Source organism: Vigna umbellata, chromosome 4 (genome assembly GCF_029865625.1).
Source record: "Vigna umbellata cultivar VRB3 chromosome 4, Vumbellata_1.0, whole genome shotgun sequence".
Classification (NCBI taxonomy): Eukaryota; Viridiplantae; Streptophyta; class Magnoliopsida; order Fabales; family Fabaceae; genus Vigna; species Vigna umbellata.
In genome coordinates this window covers 29,266,526-29,291,385 of record NC_142168.1, presented here as the reverse complement: position 1 = coordinate 29,291,385, position 24,860 = coordinate 29,266,526, and the positions used below count along the sequence as shown (strand labels likewise).

The 24,860-nt window shown below is 32.9% G+C and overlaps 4 protein-coding genes across 5 annotated transcripts; all 4 read left to right on the top strand.

The window, feature by feature from the left end:
- The first annotated feature begins 1,488 nt into the window (after positions 1–1,488).
- On the top strand, positions 1,489–3,586 carry LOC148199797 (methylecgonone reductase-like). Its single transcript, XM_088113927.1, has 4 exons — positions 1,489–1,963; positions 2,140–2,389; positions 2,483–2,662; positions 3,162–3,586. Exons 1-4 carry the CDS (start codon positions 1,647–1,649, stop codon positions 3,384–3,386), a joined length of 972 nt encoding a protein of 323 aa, XP_087970053.1. The 5' UTR covers positions 1,489–1,646; the 3' UTR covers positions 3,387–3,586.
- A 2,728-nt stretch (positions 3,587–6,314) lies between these two features.
- On the top strand, positions 6,315–8,257 carry LOC124823427 (methylecgonone reductase-like). Of its 2 annotated transcripts, none has more exons than XM_088111184.1 (4): positions 6,315–6,662; positions 6,846–7,095; positions 7,189–7,368; positions 7,832–8,176. In XM_088111184.1, exons 1-4 carry the CDS (start codon positions 6,346–6,348, stop codon positions 7,940–7,942), a joined length of 858 nt encoding a protein of 285 aa, XP_087967310.1. In that variant the 5' UTR covers positions 6,315–6,345; the 3' UTR covers positions 7,943–8,176. The 2 variants fall into 2 exon arrangements, with proteins under 2 accessions (XP_087967310.1, XP_087967308.1); XM_088111182.1 differs by having other exon boundaries at positions 6,319–6,662; positions 7,860–8,257.
- Positions 8,258–16,518: 8,261 nt separating this feature from the next.
- On the top strand, positions 16,519–18,459 carry LOC148199796 (methylecgonone reductase-like). The gene is made up of 4 exons (XM_088114381.1): positions 16,519–16,862; positions 17,046–17,295; positions 17,389–17,568; positions 18,060–18,459. The coding sequence occupies exons 1-4, from the start codon at positions 16,546–16,548 to the stop codon at positions 18,282–18,284; spliced, it is 972 nt and encodes a 323-aa protein (XP_087970507.1). The 5' UTR covers positions 16,519–16,545; the 3' UTR covers positions 18,285–18,459.
- A 2,558-nt stretch (positions 18,460–21,017) lies between these two features.
- Positions 21,018–23,853, top strand: LOC124823430 (Tetratricopeptide repeat (TPR)-like superfamily protein). Its single transcript, XM_047295632.2, has one exon. It carries the CDS (start codon positions 21,080–21,082, stop codon positions 23,636–23,638), a length of 2,559 nt encoding a protein of 852 aa, XP_047151588.2. The 5' UTR covers positions 21,018–21,079; the 3' UTR covers positions 23,639–23,853.
- Positions 23,854–24,860: the final 1,007 nt, after the last annotated feature.

Here is a 24,860-nt window from a genome sequence, read left to right as displayed (position 1 = left end):
ATTAAAAAAAATTATAATTAAATAAGTTAATCAGTCAATCTATTTAACCCATTCTACGACAGATTATGTCAAACCCTTCTAAATAAGTGTTAAATTTTAACTTATAAAAAAACATGTTAAAAATGTATAAATATATAATATATTTATCAAATTTAACAAATACAATGTTTACTTAATTAAATGTATCTGTTTTTTCTTTACCTCCATAGAAATATTAAAAAGATAATAATTATTAAAATTTATTGTTTTTTAGCTGTATAGAAAAATAAGACTTATAATAATATAATTTAGTGACATTTTACCTTACACTAATTAAAGTATTATATATATTTGATAAAAACATAAAAAAAAAAACATAATTATATAATATTTTCAAGATATCATTAAATCATTTATCAGCTGGAAGGATTTATACAAAAGGTTTTATAAAGTTTTAGAAAAATATTAGTTTTTATATAATGAAATTCGATTAATAATAATTCTTTTCGTAATTTGATTTTTAATAATAAAATAATTAAATATCATCTTATCAGAGTTAAAATCATAAAATTTTTGAAAAATCATAATTCTTATAAAATAAAACTTGATTAATAATTTTTTAAACTTAATTTTAAGTAATAAAATAATTGAGTATTACGAGACTCAAAATCATAAACTCCTGAGTTATTAAAATAAAAAATATATTATTTTTATCTTGAAAATATATATTTTTTTATTAACAATCAAGTGAAACACTAATGAAAAAAATGAGTTTAAGACTCATTCAAATAAATATTGCAAAAATGTAGTTAAATTACAGTGGAACATACAAAAATAAAATTAAGATATTTGTTTCCAGAAAAAGAATGTAAAATTGATATAAACATTAATGTATAATTAATAAATCATCAATTCTTCTAATTTAACTCATTATATATACTATTGATATAAATATTATGTAAAAACATTAAAGTATAATTAATAAATAATCAATTCTTCTAATTTAACTCATTATATATACTATTGATATAAATATTATGTAAAAACATTAAAGTATAATTAATAAATAATCAATTCTTCTAATTTAACTCATTATATATACTATTGATATAAATATTATGTAAAAACATTAAAGTATAATTAATAAATAATCAATTCTTCCAATTTAACTCATTATATATACTATCGATATAAATGTTATGTAAAACCTTTGATGTATAATTAATAAATCATCAATTCTTCTAATTTAACTCTTTATATAGACTATTGATATAAATCTTATTTATTAGATGCATAAAATATACTCTCTCATTTTACTTTTACATGTATTTCAAGTTTATTTTAAAGAAATTCAAAAATATAATAAATTTTATTTAATCAAATAAAATAATTATACACAATTTCATTTACTTAACTTTCTTTTTATTTAACATAATAAATACATTGGATTTGGACGATCAAGAAACTTCAAAAACAAGAAATGAAGTTTGGTCCAAACAACAAAACAAAGACTAGGGAAAAAATAAGTTAATTTGTTTCCATGTTTTTGTATTTATGTGGGCCGGCATCCCAAGTTGATAATTCTAGTTTTCTCCGAAAGACTTAGAATTATCACTTTTATATGTTATATAGCAACATTTCAAACCACACCAAACCCAACAGAAAATATGGAAGAAAGAAAAGTCCCAGAAGTGACACTAAACTCAGGGAAAAAGATGCCAGTCATAGGCCTTGGAACCGCAGCAATTCCTCTTCCACCACATGAAACTCTCACCTCCATACTTATTGATGCCTTTGAGGTTGGCTACAGACATTTTGATACTGCTTCTTTATATGGAAGTGAAGAGCCTCTGGGCAAAGCTGTGAAAAAGGCTTTGGAACTAGGCCTTGTAAAGAGCAGAGATGAAGTATTCATCACTTCAAAACTATGGTCATCTGATGCTCACCCTGACCTTGTTCTTCCAGCTCTCAAGACCTCACTGCAGTAAGTACACAGGAGCTTTGACTACTCATTTGACAATATTTATAAAAACTTCATTTTTTTATTTTTACATCTGAAAACTATTGTTTTAATTGTTACAATATACTTCTTAAAGATTATATGATCATAGTTTTGTTTCTCCTGTTGCATTTTATGTAAATTTCCCTGAAACTGCTTAGGAAGTTGGGCTTGGAGTATGTGGATCTGTATTTGATTCATTGGCCAGTGAGGTTGAAACCGGAAGCCAGAGAGCCAGCTGATCTATTAAAGGAGAATGTGATGCCCTCCTTTGACATGAAAGGAATATGGGAAGCTATGGAAGAGTGTTGCAGATTAGGCTTAGCAAAGTCTGTTGGTGTCAGTAACTTTGGTATCAAAAAGCTCAACCAGATCTTGGAAAATGCAACCATCCCTCCTGCTGTCAATCAGGTATGAAGAGTTAGCAACTAGATGCAGATTGACATTTAAACAGTGATGAAACACTTGTTGATGTTGGTGATTCCTTCCTTCCGTTGGTTTTAGGTGGAAATGAGTCCCTCATGGCAGCAGGGTAAACTCACAGAATTTTGCAAACAGAAAGGAATTCATGTGAGTGCATGGTCACCACTCGGATCTTACCAAAGTTTTTATGGTACAAATGCAGTTATGGATAGCCCAATCCTTAAGGAAATCGCTTGTGCAAGACAGAAGACCGTCGCTCAGGTTCTCTTACTATCTCAGACTTAAACTGTCACCACATTACAGCTATACTTTTGTGACCATGAAGTTCTAAATTTAGATAAAGAAAATAACCAAGAGATCACTGTTTATGATGTGGTTATGGTATTATTGTGTTTTGTTTTTGTTATAAGAGTCTATGCGTTCACTAACCATTGATTGATTCTGATACCACGGATGGATAAAGGATTAATACTACTTTTAACTCAAAATCTTGATATTTTGAGTTTTATGTTATTATTGTTATAGATGTATTATAACAACTGTTGATTTAAAAAACATGGTCTTTCATCTTATATAATGTATAACTTTGTTATTTTTAACTTGCGGCTTAAATTTATACTTGCATAATAATTTTGATCTTGCTCCATGAAAAAAATGTCTTTCACAGAAAAAGTTATAAAAAATCTCTTGTATCTCTTCCAATCCAAAAATAGTTGATGGTTGAAAATGAAGGAAATCAATGACATGCATGGTGATGCAGATTGCACTGAGATGGATATACGAAGAAGGGGCAAGTGCGATTGTGAGAAGCTTCAACAAGGAGAGAATGAAAGAGAACATTGAGTTATTTGAGTGGGAACTGCAGCAGGAGGAATCACAGAAATTCAGGCACATTCCACAGCGTAGGATGTTTTCTGGAATAAATTTTGTATCAGAAGATGGGCCTTACAAGAGCTTGGAAGACCTTTGGGATGGAGACCCTTGAAATGTTGTCATGGATTCTTCATTGTTCAACCCATTTAATGGGAAGATGCATGAGACTTTATAAATAATTTTTTATGTATTCATATCAACTTCTCAAAGACTAAAGTAAACAGGATATGTGTGCATAAAAACAGGATATCATATCACCTTCAACATAAAATAAAATTTGAGACTCAAAGTTTGAGTAATTCTTTTTTTATATATCACTCAACTTTCACATAATTTATACTTAGAATTCTAAACTTATGTTGTTCTAACAAAATATTATCCCTTATTGACTCAATCAATAATTAGATCACAAAAAAAATCAAAAGATATATTTATTGTTATTTGTATTTAAATGTATATATTGTTTATGATTCATGATAATTTAGAAAATATAATTTTTTATTTTATCAAGAAGATTAAAAAAATTGGTTAAAATTCTCCCATAATGTTCATATTTATACAGGAATCTCGATCCGGTCATTTTGTTTTAAGTTATTTCAATTGGTCTATAATTTTGAAAATGTATAAGAAATAAGTTTTTTCGTTAAGCGAACATAAACCGCCTCAATGGGGTATTAATGTGATGTACAATGTACATGATAACGTGGACGATTTTATTACCTGAATTGGGGTTTAACTTATGTTTAATTTACTCCTGAACACAATTGTAAGGCGAACGGTATGAGCAATTCTACGAACTTCCTTCGATAAGTGACCTTATCTCTCTCAAATCTGCGAGTCAAACCAAAAGAAAAAAAATGAAAAACTAAAATGACTTTATAGAACTGCAAAATCGGATCAGAGGAAGAAAAATTACTCACGTTGCAAAGTAGATAAAGAAGGTAAATAAACGGAATTGGAAGGCATTACTTGATTACATAAAACGGGCCTATGGTATCTTGAACTAAATTTGGGGCCTCCATCACCACAACTTGCTTCCTCCACCACCTCATTCTTCTTTTACCCTTTTTTTTAACTTTTTCATTCCTAATTTATCCTTATTAAAATTTTAGGGTTAATATTATTTAAAATCTCACGTGACATTCATTCTCTTTATCATTCTTTTCTCTTTCTCTTTATTATTTTTTACAGGTTGTCTCTTACGTTCCACTACCCTTGGGTTGTCTCTCATGTTCCACTTCTTCTTCTCTTTTATAGAATTGTGACGTGAGAGTGTGGTGGACTTTGTGTTTAGTGAGATTGAAAGTGGGGAAAGCAATTCGCTTCAGCCGTGAGTCTGGTAGTGCTTCAAGGTGCTGGTTCAGAGGCGTGAAAGTGCATAATAAAATCCTAAAATATAAATCGTTTAATCTTTAAACGGATGTGAGCATCCGTCAACGGATGTCAACATCCGTTTAAGGGAAAACGGATGTCAACATCCGTCGATGGATATCGACATCCGTTTCACATCCAAACGGATACCCGACATCCGTTTTTGCCCTGGTTATCTTCTTCCTTTCTCCCAACACACGCACACAGCAAAAAAACGCAGAGCACAGCACAGAACATAGCACAGAGATATATGCATTACATTTAAAAAGAATTAAAAATATCATCAGTAACCTTGTGAGAAAAAATGGAAGATGAGAAATAAATGTGATGGAGTTTGGGTGAGAATCTGAGAAGGTTGAGAGGTGGGTGAGAAGGGATAGAAAGATAGATTTTAGGGTTAAAGTAAATAATTAGGATTAAAAAATAAAAAGGTTATTTGTGTAATTATAAAAGGTTAGTTTTGTAATTCAAAAAATATGTAATAGAATTAGGAAGGTGATGGGAAAAAATGTGGTGATGGAAGGAGTAACACTCCTAAATTTGAGAGCCAGAAGAGCTCGAAGGCAATATTTCTAAGGAAGGAAATAGGACCCAAAATGTTGTTCTTATGTTCCAAAACCTTTTGTTCCTTGGCTGTTTCGAAATCTTCAACTATTGTGTTCCAAATCCCTATGTTCGCTAATTGTTTTGAAATTTCCAGATTTCAAAATCTCGAAATCTTGCAGTTTCAAAATCTCTAAATCTGCAGTATCAAAATCTCTAATATGCAATAAACAATATCACGTCATAAATTAAATTTTAATTCCACGTCATCCAATTAAACTCATGTTTTTTTAAATTGAGAACTCAATTGATTGGGACAATTTAAAACCAAATAACTGAATTATGATTCATGTAATGAATGTGAAAATGAGTCTTAATTAAAAAACTATAAATTAATTTTAAAGATAAAATATTTTTTAAATAATTTATATTAGATAGGTAAAAGAATAGCAAAAATATCTATATATGTAAATAAAATCTATAATTAACATTTGCGTATATTTATTATTCGTAGATAATAAATATTTTAATATCAATTTATAAATAAATCAGATGTAAATATCACGTAGAAGTTATTTGTTATTCACAAGAAATTAAAATAAAAATATAATTTATATTTTATTAAATTTAATTTAATTAAAATTAAAATTAATTTATATTTTATTAGGTTAAATTTAATTAAAATATAATTTTAATTTAATTTATATTATATTTTATATTTTTATAGTAATTTTATTACATTAATCAATTTCTCCGATCAATTGGTTACATGTTAAGGTTTAGTTAAAGTTTTGTAACACGTATTTAGTAAAGGTTATATACAACTGTCATGAGAAATACTTATTACAAACTCCTTCATGCGTAACAGTTTGAAATTTAATAGCAGGATAAGCAACGTAAATTAAAACAAGAACAAAATTAAAGTTTGGACTTTGACGATCAAGAAACATCAAAAATAAGAAATGAAGTTTGCTCCAAACAAAAAAACAAAGATTAAACATAAGTTAATATGTGGCCATGATATTTCCATGTGTTTGTATTTATGTGGAACAGTTCATCCCAAGTTGATAATTCTAGTTTTCTTCGAAAGACTTAGAATTATCACTTTTATATGTTATATAACAACATTTCAAAACACATCAAACCCAACAGAAAATATGGAAGCAAAAAAAATCCCAGAAGTGATACTAAACTCAGGGAAAAAGATGCCAGCCATAGGCCTTGGAACCGGATCTTTTCCTCTTCCACCACATGAAACTCTTATCTCCATACTTATTGATGCCTTTGAGGTCGGCTACAGACACTTTGACACTGCTACTTTTTATGGAAGTGAGGAGCCTCTAGGAAAAGCTGTGGATAAGGCTTTTGAGCTAGGCCTTGTAAAGAGCAGAGATGAAGTATTCATCACTTCAAAACTATGGCCATCTGATGCTCACCCTGACCTTGTTCTTCCAGCTCTCAAGACCTCACTGCAGTAAGTACACAGGAGCTTTGACTACTCATTTGGCTCCAATATCTATAAAAACTTCACTTTTTTATTTTTGCATCTGAAAACTATTGTTTAAATTGTTACAATATACTAGTTAAAGCTTATATGATCATCCTCATATAAAGTTTTGTTTCTCCTGTTGCATGTTATGTAAATTTCCCTGCTTAGGAAGTTGGGGTTGGAGTATGTAGATCTGTATTTGATTCATTGGCCACTGAGGTTGAAACCTGAAGCCACAGGGCCAGCTGATATGTTAAAGGAGAATGTGATGCCCTCCTTTGACATGAAAGGAATATGGGAAGCTATGGAAGAGTGTTGCAGATTAGGCTTAGCGAAGTCTGTTGGTGTCAGCAACTTTGGCATAAAAAAGCTCAACCAGCTCTTGGAAAATGCAACCATTCCTCCTGCAGTCAATCAGGTATGAAGATTTAGCAATTACATGCAGATTGACATTTAAACAGTGATGAAACACTTGTTGATGTTGGTGATTCCTTCCTTCCATTGGTTTTAGGTGGAAATGAGTCCCTCATGGCAGCAGGGTAAACTCACAGAATTTTGCAAACAGAAAGGAATTCATGTGAGTGCATGGTCACCACTGGGATCTTACAATAGTGTTTATGGTACAAATGCAGTTATGGAGAGCCCAATCCTTAAGGAAATCGCTTATGCAAGACAGAAGACCATCGCTCAGGTTCTCTTACTATCTCAGACTTAAACTGTCTCCACATTACAGCTTTAATTTTGTGACCATGAAGTTCTAAATTTAGATAAAGCAAAATAACCAAGAGATCATTGTTGTTGTGGTGGTATTATTGTGTTTTGTTGTTGTCATAAATAGTCTAAGCGGATAGTCACTAACCAGATATCACTGATGAATAAGGGATTGATACTATTTTTAACTCAAAACTTCAATGTTTTGAGTTTTATGTTATTGTTAGGATTGTTTTATCTGGTTTTCAAAGATAATGAGTTTATGGTCTTTCCCTTGTATAACTTTGTCATATGTAACTTAGACTCATGTTTAGATTATTCTTAATAATTCTGGTATGGCTGAATGAGAAAAATGTCTTTCACAGAAAAAGTTATAAAAAATCTCTCATCTTTGTGAGGCCAATTTTATTCCAATTCAAAAATAGTTGATGGTTGAAATGAAGGAAATCAATGACATGCATGGTGATACAGATTGCACTGAGATGGATATACGAAGAAGGGGTAAGTCCGATTGTGAGAAGCTTCAACAAGGAGAGAATGAAAGAGAACATTGAGATATTTGAGTGGGAACTGAAGCAGGAGGAATCACAGAAATTCAGGCACATTCCACAGCGTAGGATGTTTTCTGGAATAAACTTTGTATCAGAAAATGGACCTTACAAGAGCTTGGAAGAGCTTTGGGATGGAGATCCTTGAAATGTGTCTGTCTCTACATATTTATCTATGCAACTCATGTCATGGATTCTTCGTTGTTGTCAAGCCTTTATAAATAATTTATTCTGTATTCATATCAACTTCCCAAAGACTAAAAATAGGATCTGTGTGCATCAAAATATTTCAATGAAAAGGAATTTTTAGCTTAGCCTAGACATATTTTTCACTGAAAATGAAAAGCTAATCTCTTTCTTATATTTCAGTAAATGTGGGTGGATTAAATGTCCACTAGTACAAATCTTTATTTCTTTAACTAGTTTATCTGTGTCAATTTAACCATTTAACTTGATTTTTTAAACTAAGATAAACCTTCTGCTGTTGAAATTTTTTTTATTATAGATTCAGAAGATTAACTACCTATATAATACCAATTATTTATATAAGAAATATCATATCACCTTCAACATAAAATAAAATTTGAGACTCAAAGTTTGAAAGTCAAAGCTTGAGTAATTTTTTTCTTATATATCACTCAACTTTCACATAATTTATGTTATAAAATAATAATAATAATTGCAAAAAAAAAGTTAGTTTTAATTATTGGTCAACGATTTTTATTTTTTCATTAACATTCATAAGTGTATAGTTTTTATTTTCTTATTAAAATTCATTATCAGTTTTTATTATTCATTAGTGTGGTTCATTAGTGTGACAATAGTTTTTTACCAAGTTTATGTTCTATAAAGACAGCATTTCTTATATTCCGAAAAAACACAAAATCAAGTTTTATCTTATCCTCTCAAAATAAAACTTTATTCCTCAAATTATTTTTTTAATTTTTCTTTCTATTCTTATCTTCTTTATATCATGGGTTTCTTGTTGTATACTGGAAGACTTCTGCAATACACAGTTGATAAGTTCTTAAGGATTACATCTCAAGAAATTTTGTTCATGATTTTGTCAGTTTTTCTACAATAATTTATGCTTAGAATTCTAATCTTGGTTGTTCTAAAAAAAATTATCTTATTGACTCAACCAATAATTAGATCATAAAAAAATTAAATCAGAAGATATATTTATTGTTATTTGTATTTAAATATATATATTGTTTTTTATTCATGATAATTTAGAAAATACAATATTTTATTTTATGAAATTAAGAACATTAAACAAATTGGTTAAAACCTTTTTAAGGTTATCATATTTGTACAGGAATATCAATTTGATCCTTTCATTTTAAGTTGTCTCAATGGATACTCTATCTTGAAAATATATAACAAATAAGTCATTTTCGTTAAGTGAACATAAACGGCGTCAATGGGTGTTGATGTGGTGCGCAATATACATGGTGACGTGAACGATTTTATTATGTGGAATTGGGTTTAATTTATGATCACGTTTTCTTGTGTTTTAGTTAATATATGCTTATTTTTATCTCTAATCTTTTTGTTTTGGTGTGTTAAATAAATGAATAGGAAGCAATTCTAGAGAAGAAAAACAAGAAAAAACTCAAGGGAGCATGTTTTAGGACAATAAAAGATCAATTTGAAGCAAATATACAAGTTGGACGCCTTTGGAATCACACAAGAACTTGAATTTTAGAATCCTGTCAAAACTGTCTGGGGCTGAGCAGTGGAATTCCAAATAGCATAGCGCTAAGTGCCAGACCCCTAGCATTGAGCGGTGGTGACACTGACATGTCAAAATGGGTTATTTAAGCATGGTTCTCTCGAGATTTTGGGGATTATTCTCCTCCTACACTTCATTCTTCACCTAGAGCGACTGAGAGAGGCTCTTGGAGGCTGTTTGGGGTGTTAGGAAGTTTTCCATTCTCCTCTTTGAGCTTCAAGCTTCATCAATGGTGATTTTGCTCCTTGTGGATTGAGAAGAAGATGGGTCACAAATTGGAGATGGAGATGCGAATGAGGAGTGCAATTGGAGCATGGATCAACTGTAAAGAACCTTAGGAAAGGCGGTGCACCTCTCTATGTGTTCATAATCCCTTCATTCCCTAATTGTTTCGAAATCTCCAGGTTTTGATATCCCTACCACTTTATGTTCTTCTTTTGTTCCAAATCTCTTTTTTGAAATCCCTAAATCTCTTTGATAGTGTTTCAAAATCCCTCTTTCGAAATTCCTAAATCTGCAGTTTCAAAACCCCTAAATCTATAGTTTTAAAATCCCTAAATCTATAATTTATTAAGTTAAATTTAATAAATAGGTTAGATATGGATATCACATTATCTACCTATTCTAGTAAGAAACTAAAATAAAAATATAATTTATATTTTATTAAGTTAAATTTAATTAAAATTAAAATTAATTATATTTTATTAGGTTAAATTTATCTAAAATTTAGTTTTAATTTAATTTGTATTGTATTTTATATTGTTATAGTAATTTTATTGCATTAATCAATTTCTCCTATCAATTGGTTACATTTAAATTTTTGTAACACGTATTTAGTGTTGTAAAACCTGTATTGCAAAATATATTTCTTCCGTAGTTTGTGCGTGCTGAAGGATCGGATGATGCAGTTTTTGTGGAGTGGTTTTGACCACGTGCTCTGTAGCCTCCCTAGGTATTGAGCTTCCAGCGTCTTCCGCAAGCTAGGGGCTGCAAACGTTTATTTTGCAACGTTTTAATTAATTAAAATATTATTTTTCTAAAAGATATTTTGGATTTTTGGATCATGGGCTTGATCCATGAACTCTATAGATAGGGAGCTCCTCCTCCATTCCAATACACACAAAATTTCATTCTTTCTTATTCTTCTCTTTTCTCAGTTTCATTCTTTAGCTCTTTTTATCTTCTAAAATTATTCTGGGTTATTCTTATACTCTTTTTAGAGTTCCTTGCTAGTTCTGAGATCCTCAGAAATTTTTGAGAAGTTCCTGTTGTATCCTGGGGGACTTATGGAATACACCGCGGATAAGTCCTTAAGGACAATGATCTACACGCCTCAGGAAGTATTTTGTTTGTGATCTTTATTCCTTTATTGTCAGCTTATACAACAATCTTAAGGACTTATGGATGACAACAACAACTCAATCCCGGAGAATCAGAATAATGTTTTCGGAACTTAGACGGTCTTCGCGAAACCTTTCCCGGATGTATCAAAAATTGAAGTCTTCTCTGGTCAGAATTTTCGGCGCTGGCAAGAATGCGTGTCAACCCTCTTAAACATGTACGGAGTCGTTTTTGCTCTTTCATCTTCAAAACCCGACTCCAGTCTCCCTCCAAATTCAAAACAAGTTGAAGATTGGGTTCATGCAAACAAGGTATGCCGTCATACTTTACTTAGTACACTCTCTAACGATTTGTTCGATGTATATTGTTCCTATAAGGAAGCAAAAGAAATTTGGGATTCGTTGATTCTCAAATACACTACTGAAGATATAGTTAGGCAAAGATTCATCATTGGGAAATACTATCGCTGGGAAATGGTTGAAGATAAGGACATAAAGTCGCAAATTAATGAGTACCATAAGTTACTAGAAGATATCAAAGCGGAGAACGTTCTTCTTCCAGATGAGTTTGTTTCAGAGCTTCTGATCGAGAAACAGTCGTCTTCCTGGACTGATTACAAGCAACAACTAAAACATAGGCACAAGCAAATGTCACTTTCAGAGCTGATTACTCACATAATTATTGAAGATACCAACAGGAAAGAATATGCTGCTGTGAGGGCCAAAGCGTTGTATGCAAAAGCAAACATGGTAGAAGACAAACCTACTCCAAAAAGGTACGAACACAAACCTGATCACAATAAGAAAAATAATTTTCGAAAATTTCGCCCCAACACATCTAACCCCACCTTTAAGAAGAAAGAAAATTGCTTCGTATGTGGGAAGTCGGGCCATCATGCACCGCAGTGCAGACGCAGAGTAAGAAACGACAATCCTCCTAAGGTTAATATAGTCGAAGGAGATGACATTATTGCTGCGGTCGTTTCTCAAGTAAATCTGATGACCAATGTGAGCAAATGGGTGGTAGACTCTGGTGCTACTAGGCATATCTGTGCAAACAGAAGTGCTTTTACCTCTTACACTAGTGTAGGGGATGGAGAAGAACACGTTTACCTCGGTGATTCCAAGACCACTCCTGTTTGGGGAAAAGGGAAAGTTCTTCTCAAACTCACATCTAAAAAGACTCTGGCCTTGAGTGATGTGCTACATGTGCCATCAATCAGAGTTAATTTAATCTGTGTAGCACTACTGGGAAAAGTGGGGGTTAAAGTGTCATTCGAGTCTGACAAGATTGTAATGACAAAAAATAATTTTTTTGTGGGGAATGGATATTGTGATCAGGGTCTCTTTGTACTTAACATTTCTGAAAATATTAATGAATCATCTTCTTCTGCTTATATTATTGACTCATATGATATATGGCATGCTAGATTAGGACATCTAAATTCTTCCTATGTTATGAAATTAAAACAACTAGGATTAATTAATATGCATGATAAACAGAGTAGTAAATGTGATATATGTGTAGAATCTAAAATAACTAAGAAAACAATTTTGCTGTAGAACGCCAAACTGAATTGTTAGGGTTAATTCATATTGATCTAGCTGATTTGAAACAAACAATGTCTAGAGGAGGTAAAAATTATTTTGTGACCTTTATAGATGATTATTCTAGATACACCAAAGTTTACTTAATCAAACATAAAGATGAAGCCTTTGATGTCTTTCTTACCTATAAAGCAGAAGTAGAAAATCAATTAAATAAGAAAATTAAGAGGATTAGATCAAATAGAGGTGGTGAGTATGTGTTATTTAATGACTATTGTGTTAAAGAAGGTATCATCCATGAAGTAACCCCACCATATTCACCTGAGTCTAATGGAGTAGCTGAGAGAAAGAATAGAACTCTTAAGGAGATGATGAATGCTATGCTTATTAGTTCTAGTGTACCTGATAACCTTTGGGGAGAAGCCTTGCTTACTGCGTTTTTTTTTTCAAAATAGAATACCTCATAAGAAAACTGGTAAAACTCCGTATGAGCTGTGGAGAGGTTATCAACCTAACCTTAAATATTTAAGAGTGTGGGGGTGCCTAGCTAAGGTGATGTTACCCGATCCTAAGAAAAGGAAAATAGGCTCTAAAACCTCTGATTGTATGTTCTTAGGCTATGCTGAACATAGTGCTACCTATAGGTTTCTAGTTCTTAAAAGTGATACACTTGAAAGAAATTCTATAATGGAGACGAAAAATGCTGAGTTTTTTGAACATGTTTTTCCTTTAAAGGTTAGTGAGACGTCTCAACCTATAGAAAATAATAATAATATTGATGCCTTGTGTGATGAATTAAGAAGAAGTAAAAGACAAAGGTAGGAAACTTCATTTGGTAATGATTTCTATACCTATCTAGTTGATAATGATCCATGTAACTTTGTAGAAGCCATTAGTGCTCCTGATGCAAAACAGTGGGATAAAGCCATTAAGACTGAAATTGAATCAATTCAGAAAAATAATACTTGGACCTTAGTAGATTTGCCTAAAGGAGCAAAACTCATTGGTTGTAAGTGGATCTTTAAGAAAAAGTATCATCCTGATGGATCCATAGAGAAGTATAAGGCAAGATTAGTAGCAAAAGGTTTTACTCAAAAACCCAACATAGATTACTTTGATACTTTTGCCCCTGTGACTAGGATTTCCTCTATTCGAGTTCTGTTAGCCTTAGCAGCAATCCATAAGTTAGTGATACACCAGATGGATGTTAAAACTGCCTTTCTAAATGGTGATTTAGAAGAGGAAATTTATATGACTCAACCTGAAGGGTGTGTTGTACCTGGTCAAGAGAATAAGGTATGTAAACTTTTAAAATCTTTGTATGGATTGAAACAAGCACCAAAACAGTGGCATGAAAAACTAGATAATGTACTGTTATGTGATGGTTTTTCACCTAATGATGCTGATAAATGTGTGTACTCTAAATTTGAAAATGGTGATTGTGTCATTATATGTTTGTATGTGGATGACATGTTAATTTTTGGTACATGCAATGAGATTGTTACTAGAACTAAATTATTTCTAGGATCGAACTTTGGAATGAAAGACATGGGTGAAGCCAATGTAATTTTAGGTGTTAAAATCATAAGGAAGGGAGATAGTATATTACTATCCCAAGAACAATACATTGAGAAACTTCTTAAGAAGTTTGGGTTTTATGATTTCAAACCCGTGAGTACCCCTTATGATGCTAACTCTAAATTAATGAAAAATAGAGGAGAATCATTATCTCAGCCTCAGTATGCCCAGATAATTGGGAGCTTACTGCACTTGATGAGCTTTTCTAGACCCGATATTGCTTATGCAGTAGGTAGACTAAGTAGGTACACTCAATGTCCAAATCAAGAACATTGGGATGCACTTTCCAGGCTTATGAGATACTTAAGAGGTTCAATGGATTATGCCATTGAATATAGTGGATTTCCCGCTGTACTAGAAGGGTATAGTGATGCTAACTGGATCTCTGATTTAGATGAGACAAAATCCACTAGTGGTTATGTATTCACACTTGGGGGTGGTGCAATTACATGGAGATCTTCCAGACAAACTATTATTGCAAGATCAACAATGGAATCTGAGTTTGTCGCTCTTGAGATGACTGGAAGTGAGGCTGAGTGGTTGAAAAACTTCTTAGCAAACATTCCACTAGGAATGAAACCAACCCCATCGGTGTCAATACACTGTGATTGCCAATCGGCAATAGCTATAGCTAAAAACAAGAATTACAATGGAAAGAATAGACATATTCAATTGAGACACAATTTGGTGAAGCAGCTGCTAAAGAGTGGAACTATTTCCATTGACTATGTGAAGTCAGAACGGAATCTAGCAGATCCTCTGACAAAACCCTTGGGAAGAAATATGATCTTAGAAACATCGAGGGGAATGAGACTTAAGCCACTTGAAAACAAACAAGTGATGGTAACCCAACCTTTGTGATTGGAGATCCCATGAATAAGGTTCATATGGGTAAAAACAAGTCACTTGTTAGTTCTGATAGCACTAATTTGATTTTAAATCAAATATGTTCATTCCTATGGTGTGTGTGAAAGTGCTAGAGACTGCATTATTGAGAGGTTAAACTTTGTAATTAATCAAAGCTTTTAATTATCTTCATATCCCTTATGGGTGGTGTATGAATTGCAGCATACACTTGATGAAATCACCTATATGAGTGTCAAGTGGGGCCGCTTGCATGAGATCTTGGCATGATCTCTAGAGCACTCATGAATACCGGGCAAGCGCATGGCCTAGTAAGCGCAACACAACGATATCAGCAAGGATTGTGGGGGTGTAATGTGATTGATAAACCTCTAACACACTCAAGTGTCTTTAGTTCATATAGCTTGCTATACCAACTACACTGTGTGTTAAGTTTCTTGATCTAGGACTGGTTCATATAGCTTGCTATACCAGCTCTGATGCATTACATCTTATAAAACCCTGGATTTTTCTTCTTTTCTTTCTTTCAATCATTGTTTCTTATCTTTTGCAATATGTCGGGGATTGTTGTAAAACCTGTATTGCAAAAGATCTTTCTTCCGTAGTTTGTGCGTGTTGAAGAATCGGATGATGCAGTTTTTGTGGAGTGGTTTTGACCACGTGCTCTGTAGCCTCCCTAGGTATTGAGCTTCCAGCGTCTTACGCAAGCTAGGGGCTGCCAACGTTTATTTTGCAACGTTTTAATTAATTAAAATATTATTTTTCTAAAAGATATTTTGGATTTTTGGATCATGGGCTTGATCCATGAACTCTATAAATAGGGAGCTTCTCCTCCATTCCAATACACACAAAATTCCATTCTTTCTTATTCTTCCCTTTTCTGAGATTCATTCTATAGCTCTTTTTATCTTCTAAAATTATTCTGGGTTATTCTTATACTCTGTTTAGAGTTCCTTACTAGTTCTGAGATCCTCAGAAATTTCTGAGAAGTTCCTGTTGTATCCTGGGGGACTTGCACAATACACGGCGGATAAGTCCTTAAGGACAGTGATCTACACGCCTCAGAAAGTATTCTGAGAAGTTCCTGTTGTATCCTGGGGAACTTGCGGAATACACGACGGATAAGTCCTTAAGGACAGTGATCTACACGCCTCAGAAAGTATTTTGTTCGTGATCTTTATTCCTTTATTGTGAGCTTATACAACATTTAGTAAAGATTATATACAGCTGTCACAAGAAAATACTTATTACAAACTCCTTCATTCGTGACAGTTTGAAATTTAATAGCAGGATAAGCAACGTAAATTAAAACAAGAACAAAATTAAAGTTTGGATTTGGACGATCAAGAAACATCAAAACCAATAAATGAAGTTTGATCCGAGAAAAAATAAGTTAATTTGTGGCCATGATGTTTCCATGTGTTTGTATTTATGTGGACGATGTCATCCCAAGTTGACAAGTCTAGTTTTCTTCGAAAGACTTAGAATTATCACTTTTATGTTATATAACAACATTTCAAAACACATCAAACCCAACAGAAAAGATGGAAGCAAAAAAAATCCCAGAAGTGATACTAAACTCAGGGAAAAAGATGCCAGCCATAGGCCTTGGAACCGCATCTTTTCCTCTTCCACCACATGAAACTCTCATCTCCATACTTATTGATGCCTTTGAGGTCGGCTACAGACACTTTGACACTGCTACTTTTTATGGAAGTGAGGAGCCTCTAGGAAAAGCTGTGGATAAGGCTTTTGAGCTAGGCCTTGTAAAGAGCAGAGATGAAGTATTCATCACTTCAAAACTAATGCCATCTGATGCTCACCCTGACCTTGTTCTTCCAGCTCTCAAGACCTCACTGCAGTAAGTACACAGGAGCTTTGACTACTCATTTGGCTCCAATATCTATAAAAACTTCACTTTTTGATTTTTGCATCTGAAAACTATTGTTTAAATTGTTACAATATACTAGTTAAAGCTTATATGATCATCCTCATATAAAGTTTTGTTTCTCCTGTTGCATGTTATGTAAATTTCCCTGCTTAGGAAGTTGGGGTTGGAGTATGTAGATCTGTATTTGATTCATTGGCCACTGAGGATGAAACCTGAAGCCAGAGGGCCAGCTGATATGTTAAAGGAGAATGTGATGCCCTCCTTTGACATGAAAGGAATATGGGAAGCTATGGAAGAGTGTTGCAGATTAGGCTTAGCAAAGTCTGTTGGTGTCAGCAACTTTGGCATAAAAAAGCTCAACCAGCTCTTGGAAAATGCAACCATTCCTCCTGCTGTCAATCAGGTATGAAGATTTAGCAATTACATGCAGATTGACATTTAAACAGTGATGAAACACTTGTTGACGTTGGTGATTCCTTCCTTCCATTGGTTTTAGGTGGAAATGAGTCCCTCATGGCAGCAGGGTAAACTCACAGAATTTTGCAAACAGAAAGGAATTCATGTGAGTGCATGGTCACCACTCGGATCTTACAATAGTGTTTATGGTACAAATGCAGTTATGGAGAGCCCAATCCTTAAGGAAATCGCTTTTGCAAGACAGAAGACCGTCGCTCAGGTTCTCTTACTATCTCAGACTTAAACTGTCTCCACATTACAGCTCTAATTTTGTGACCATGAAGTTCTAAATTTAGATTTAGCAAAATAACCAAGAGATCATTGTTGTTGTGGTGGTATTATTGTGTTTTGTTGTTGTCATAAATAGTCTAAGCGGATAGTCACAAACCAGATATCACTGATGAATAAGGGATTGATACTATTTTTAACTCAAAACTTCAATGTTTTGAGTTTTATGTTATTGTTATGATTGTTTTATCTGGTTTTCAAAGATAATGAGTTTATGGTCTTTCCCTTGTATAATTTTGTCATATGTAACTTAGACTCATGTTTAGATTATTCTTAATAATTCTGGTATGGCTGGATGAGAAAAATGTCTTTCACAGAAAAAGTTATAAAAAATCTCTCATCTTTGTGAGGCCAATTTTATTCCAATTCAAAAATAGTTGATGGTTGAAATGAAGGAAATCAATGACATGCATGGTGATACAGATTGCACTGAGATGGATATACGAAGAAGGGGTAAGTCCGATTGTGAGAAGCTTCAACAAGGAGAGAATGAAAGAGAACATTGAGATATTTGAGTGGGAACTGAAGCAGGAGGAATCACAGAAATTCAGGAACATTCCACAGCGTAGGATGTTTTCTGGAATAAACTTTGTATCAGAAAATGGACCTTACAAGAGCTTGGAAGAGCTTTGGGATGGAGATCCTTGAAATGTGTCTGTCTCTACATATTTATCTATGCAACTCATGTCATGGATCCTTCGTTGTTGTCAAGCCTTTATAAATAATTTATTCTGTATTCATATCAACTTCCCAAAGACTAAAAATAGGATCTGTGTGCATCAAAATATTTCAATGAAAAGGAATTTTTAGCTTAGCCTAGACATATTTATTGTTATTTGTATTTAAATGTATATATTGTTTGTGATTCATGATAATTTAGAAAATACAATATTTTATTTTATGAAATTAAGAAGATTAAACAAATTGGTTAAAACTCTTTTATGGTTATCATATTTGTACAGGAATCTCAATTTGATCCTTTCATTTTAAGTTGTCTCAATGGATACTCTATCTTGAAAATATATAACAAATAAGTCATTTTCGTTAAGTGAACATAAACGGTGTCAATGGGTGTTGATGTGGTGCGCAATATACATGGTGATATGGACAATTTCATTATGTGGAATTGGATTTAATTTATGATCACGTTTTCTTGTGTTTTAGTTAACATATGCTTATTTTTATCTCTAATCTTTTTGTTTTGGTGTGTGAAATAAATGAATAGGAAGCAATTCTAGTGAAGAAAAACAAGCAAGAACTTAAGGGAGCATGTTTTGGGAAAATAAAAGATCAATTTGAAGCAAATATCCAAGTTGGACGCCTTTGGAATCACACAAGAACTTGAATTTTAGAATCCTGTCAAAACTGCCTAAGGCTGAGTAGTGGAATTCCAAATAGCATAGCGTTGAGTGCCAGACCCTAGCATTGAGCGGTGGTGACACTGACATGTCAAAATGGGTTATTTAAGCATGGTTCTCTCGAGGTTTTGGGATTCTTCTCCTCCTACACTTCATTCTTCACCTAGAGCGACTGAGAGAGGCTCTTGGAGGTTGTTTGGGGTGTTAGGATGTTCTCCATTCTCCTCTTCGAGCTTCAAGCTTCATCAATGGTGATTTTTCCCCTTGTGGATTGAGAAGAAGATGGGTCACAAATTGGAGATAGAGATGTGAATGAGGAGTGCAATTGGAGCATGGAACAATTGTAAAGAACCTTAGGAAAGGCGGTGCACCTCTCTATGTGTTCATAATCCCTTCATTCCCTAATTGTTTCGAAATCTCCAGGTTTTGATATCCCTACCACATTGTGTTCGTCTTTTGTTCCAAATCGCTTTCTTGAAATCCCTAAATCTCTTTGGTAGTGTTTCAAAATCCCTCTTTCGAAATCCCTAAATCTGCAGTTTCAAAACCCCTAAATCTATAGTTTTAAAATCCCTAAATCTACAATATCAAAATCCCTAAATCTGTAGTATCAAAATATTTAAATATGTAGTTTCAAAATCCCTAATTTGCAGTAAACAATGACACGTCATAAATTAAACTTGAATTCCACGTCATCCAATTAAACTTGTGTCTATTGTGCACCACATCAGCACCCATTAACATTGTTTGTCCACTTAACGAAAAGGGGTTATTTGTTAAACTTTTTTCAAGATTTGAGGATCCAATTGAGAGAACTTAAAACTAGATAATCGAATTGAGATTCATATACAAATATAAGGACCATATAAGAATTTTAATCCAAAAAAAAATTAATAAGCATTTTACTATTTTTAATCCATGTGAAATTGGATCTAAATTAAAAAAAAACACTCTAAATTAATTTTAAAAATAAATATTATTTTTTAAAATAAATTATATTAAATATGTAAATAAGTTATATAATGTATCGGTTTATATTTTGTTTTTAATAAGGAAAAATGGATCGTTTTTTTTTTAATATATATATATATATATATATATATAGATAAGAATAACAAAAATATATATCTCATTCATAAATAAAATGTCCTATAAATAATTATAGTCATGGATATTTGTTAGCTGTGAATAACATATATTTTAATATCTCTTTATAAATAAATCGAATGTGATACGTAAGAAATATAATTAAAAATGTAATTTATATTTTATTAAATTAAATTTTTGTTAAATTAATTTTAATTTATATTTAATTTATATTATATTATATTTTATATTTTTTAGTAATTTTAGTTACATTTTATATTAAAAATTTATAAAATATATTTTTTTAATATTTATCAATATTTATTTTATGAATTATTTTGTTGTGGTTGAATGACTAATAAACACACAGATAATACTTAATTCAATCTGTTATCATCCATATTTATAGATGGATAATGATACTTTGATAACATTATTTTTTACAACATTTTAACATTATATACGTGTCATTTTGTGATTGGCTTATGTTAGTTTTTATGATTATTATTATTGATTGTTGAGTAATTTTGAATCAATAAGAAATGACACCTAGACGATATTAGAATGTTGAAAAAAAATGTTGTGAAATTATCTTTATCCTTTATATATATTTAGCTTATTGATCATTCCATGTTATAAAGTAAAAAAAAAATATTTTTTAAACTTATGATGAATAATTTATTTGGAATACAATGCTACTTTTATTGTTGATGTTTTAAAATATGAAAAAATCAATTTAAAAATAAAGGTGAAAGTAATACATTATAAAAGTTAATACACTGAGAAAAAGGCCCACTCGAATTCAATATAATTAGTTTTAATTTAAATTATTATGCAGAGAATTAGAATATTATCCATAGAGTAAATAAGAAAAGCATGTTCTCAAAATTGATATGAAAAAGTGCTTTTAAGAAGAGTAGATTTGGATGATATTTTTTTGGTTACACGACCACACAACACATGATTACATAACATTCTACATGACAAGATGAAAGCAAAATGAAGAAGTGCTTCCAGCAGCAGCGGTTACAACCGCTACCTTCATGTCAGATTCTTCCTTTCTCCGGTGGCCTTCAGTTCCAACTTAGTTTCTCGCCGTTTAAAGCCGAGAAGCGCGTGTCGGTCCCCGAGGCAAAGGTCAATTACAAGCCTCAGCTTCGGGTTTCGAAGCGAGCGCCGAAGCAAAGCCGAGACCACCCGAAACTCCTCTCACCCGATGCTGACGTGGACTTCTCTTCCGAACTGAGCACGGCGCAGTGCAACGCCATTCTGAAACGGCTGGAAGAGAACGCGGAGGACGACGCCAAAACGCTGTCGTTTTTCGAGAAGATGAGGGAAACCGGGAAGCTGGAACGCAACGCCGGCGCTTACAGTGTTATTCTTCGCGTGTTGAGCAGAAGAGGAGATTGGGAAGGCGCGGAGAAGCTGATTTCTGAAATGAAGGTAAGTTTCGGTTCCGAATTGAGCTTCAATGTCTTCAACACCCTTATATACGCATGCTGCAAACGGAACCTGGTGAAATTGGGGACGAAGTGGTTCCAAATGATGTTGGATTGTGGAGTGGCGCCCAATGTTGCCACCATTGGGATGCTCATGGGTCTTTATCGGAAGGGATGGAACGTGGAGGAGGCGGAATTTGCGTTTTCCCAAATGAGAGGGTTTGGAATTGTTTGTGAGTCTGCGTATTCTTCAATGATAACAATTTACACGCGTTTCAGGTTGTACGAGAAGGCCCTAGGCGTGATCGAGTTGATGAGGAAGGACGAGGTGGTGCCGAATTTGGAGAATTGGTTGGTGATGCTGAATGCTTATAGCCAGCAAGGAAAATTGGAGGATGCTGAGAAAGTGTTGGAGGCAATGCAAGAGGCAGGGTTTTCTGCTAATATTATTGCTTACAATACTATGATCACTGGTTATGGTAAGGCTGGTGAAATGGATTCTGCACAGAGTTTGTTTATGAGGATGCAACAGAGTTTACAGTTGGATCCGGATGAAACTACTTACCGATCCATGATTGAAGGTTGGGGTAGAGCTGATAATTATGACTATGCCACGAGATATTATAAGGAGCTCAAAGAGTTGGGGTTCAAGCCCAGTTCCTCCAACTTGTTTACATTGATTAAGCTGGAAGCTAAATATGGAGAGGATGAAGCTGTCGTTGAGATCCTTGATGATATGGTGGAGTGTGGATGCCAGTATTCTTCTATAATTGGTACTCTGCTTCATGTGTATGAGAGTGCAGGAAAGGTTCATAAGGTGCCACATCTGCTCAAAGGTGTGTTTTATCAGCATGTGCTGGTCAACCAGAGTTCTTGTTCGACTCTGGTCATGGCTTATGTGAAGCATCGGTTGGTGGATGATGCCTTGAAAGTGTTGAATGACAAAAAGTGGCGAGATCCTAGATATGAGGATAACCTCTATCATCTTTTGATTTGCTCCGGCAAAGAGGCAGGTTTGCTGGAGGATGCTGTGAAGATATACACTCAAATGCCCAAATGTGATGACAACCCAAACTTGCACATTGCGTGCACCATGATTGACATTTACAGTGTCATGGGCCTCTTCAAGGACGCAGAAGTGTTGTATCTGAAGTTGAAGTCTTCGGGAGTTGTATTGGATATGATTGCTTTCAGCATTGTTGTAAGGATGTATGTCAAAGCTGGATCTTTGAATGATGCTTGCGCAGTTTTGGATGCTGTTCAGGAGCGATCAGATATTGTTCCAGACAAGTTTTTGTTATGTGAAATGCTGCGTATTTATCAAAGATGTAACATGGTGGATAAATTGTCTGATTTATACTACAAAATCTCAAAAAATCGAGAGGATTTCGACCAGGAACTATATAATTGTGTCATAAACTGCTGTGCTCAGGCTCTACCAGTTGATGAGCTTTCTAGGCTTTTTGATGAGATGATACAGCGTGAATTTGTGCCTAGCACAATTACCTTTAATGTCATGCTTGATGTCTTGGGGAAAGCCAAGCTTTTCAAGAAGGTTCGAAGGCTGTACTTCATGGCTAAGAAAGAAGGCCTGGTTGATGTGATCACTTACAATACAATCATAGCTGCATATGGTAAAAACAAAGACTTCGACAACATGTCATTGACAGTCCAGAAAATGGAATTTGATGGATTTTCAGTTTCCCTTGAAGCATACAATACAATGCTTGATGCTTATGGGAAAAATGGTCAAATGGAAACATTTAGATCCGTACTGCAAAGGATGAAGGACTCAAATTGTGCCTCTGACCACTACACATACAACACTATGATTAATATCTATGGAGAACAAGGATGGATTGATGAAGTAGCTAACGTGCTTACAGAATTGAAAGAATGTGGACTCAGACCTGATTTGTGCAGCTATAACACATTGATCAAGGCTTATGGGATTGCAGGAATGGTTGAAGAGGCTGTAGGTTTGATCAAGGAAATGAGAAAAAATGGAATCGAACCCGACAAGAAAACCTATACTAATCTTATCACTGCGCTGCGACGAAATGATAATTTTCTTGAAGCAGTTAAATGGTCACTATGGATGAAGCAGATGAAATTATGAACTTCATAAACGATGGTGTTCCTATGAGTGATTCGGGACCTTCTAACCCTCGTTCTTTGAAGAATAGTTACATTAAAAGTCATACATGAGTACAGCCTCGGCCACAAGGCTTCCCTTGTAAGATTTTTCTGTATATCTTGTAGCAAAAATAAAACAAATAAACATTTTGTGTATCAGTAATCTCACAATAATATGATCAACAATATTTTGAAGCATTTTAGACTTGTAAATTATTAAAAATAGATAAGAATGTATTTAAATTATCTCTCTTATGTTGTATTCAACAATTCAAGATTGAAGTTCTTGACCATGATATTCTCCATCATTTATTTTTTTCTAATTGCAATAAAGTATTGAATGAAAAATATTTTTTAACGATTTGAAAGTAAACTTCTATTAGAGAAAATATTTTTTTCTAATTGCAATAAAGTATTGAATGAAAAAACTTATATTATATTATTTAATTCTTTGTTTTAATGTATTGCTGACATGAAAAATTAATACTATCACTAATTATAATTAAGATAACTATGACTAGAAAGTTTATGATAGTGGAAAAACTTACTAGCATATAAACTATAAAAGCCTGCATACATAGTGTCAAGACTTTTAATTTTTTAGCTCGTGAATTCAACTCATTGACCCACTCATGATTTAATTTTAATCAAATATATATATATATATATATATATATATATATATATATATATATATATATATATATATATATATATATATATATATATAAAATTATGAATAAATCAAATAAACATTCACGCTGCACCTGCTCGTTTTCGGTTAAGACCATAGATTTCCTATTTAGTTAAGTTTCTAGAAAAGTCATCTGATACAAATGAACTTTCTCTTCGTCTCTATTTCTACCAAATGAAACAAAGCAAAGGAAATTCATTTTAGTTTAAAAAATGAGAAAATCCAAGTCCATATGTTCAATGTTAAAGTAATTAGTTTCAGGAATTTTTTATGATCTGTTATGTCTTTATAATTCAAAATGCAACAGCAGTACCAAATGAAGCAGTTGCAATAAAATTAATTGCACCAAATGCTAGCAGTTGCAGAAATCAAGATCTGAGTTGGGAATTTAAGTGTCAGTCTAAGTCTCATATTGGATAAAAATGAGAAAGTAGAGTACCTTAATAAAAGACTCATTAATCCATTGTCTTAAGGTTTTGGGTAAAAAGTATTAGTGCTTTTGTCTCCTAGG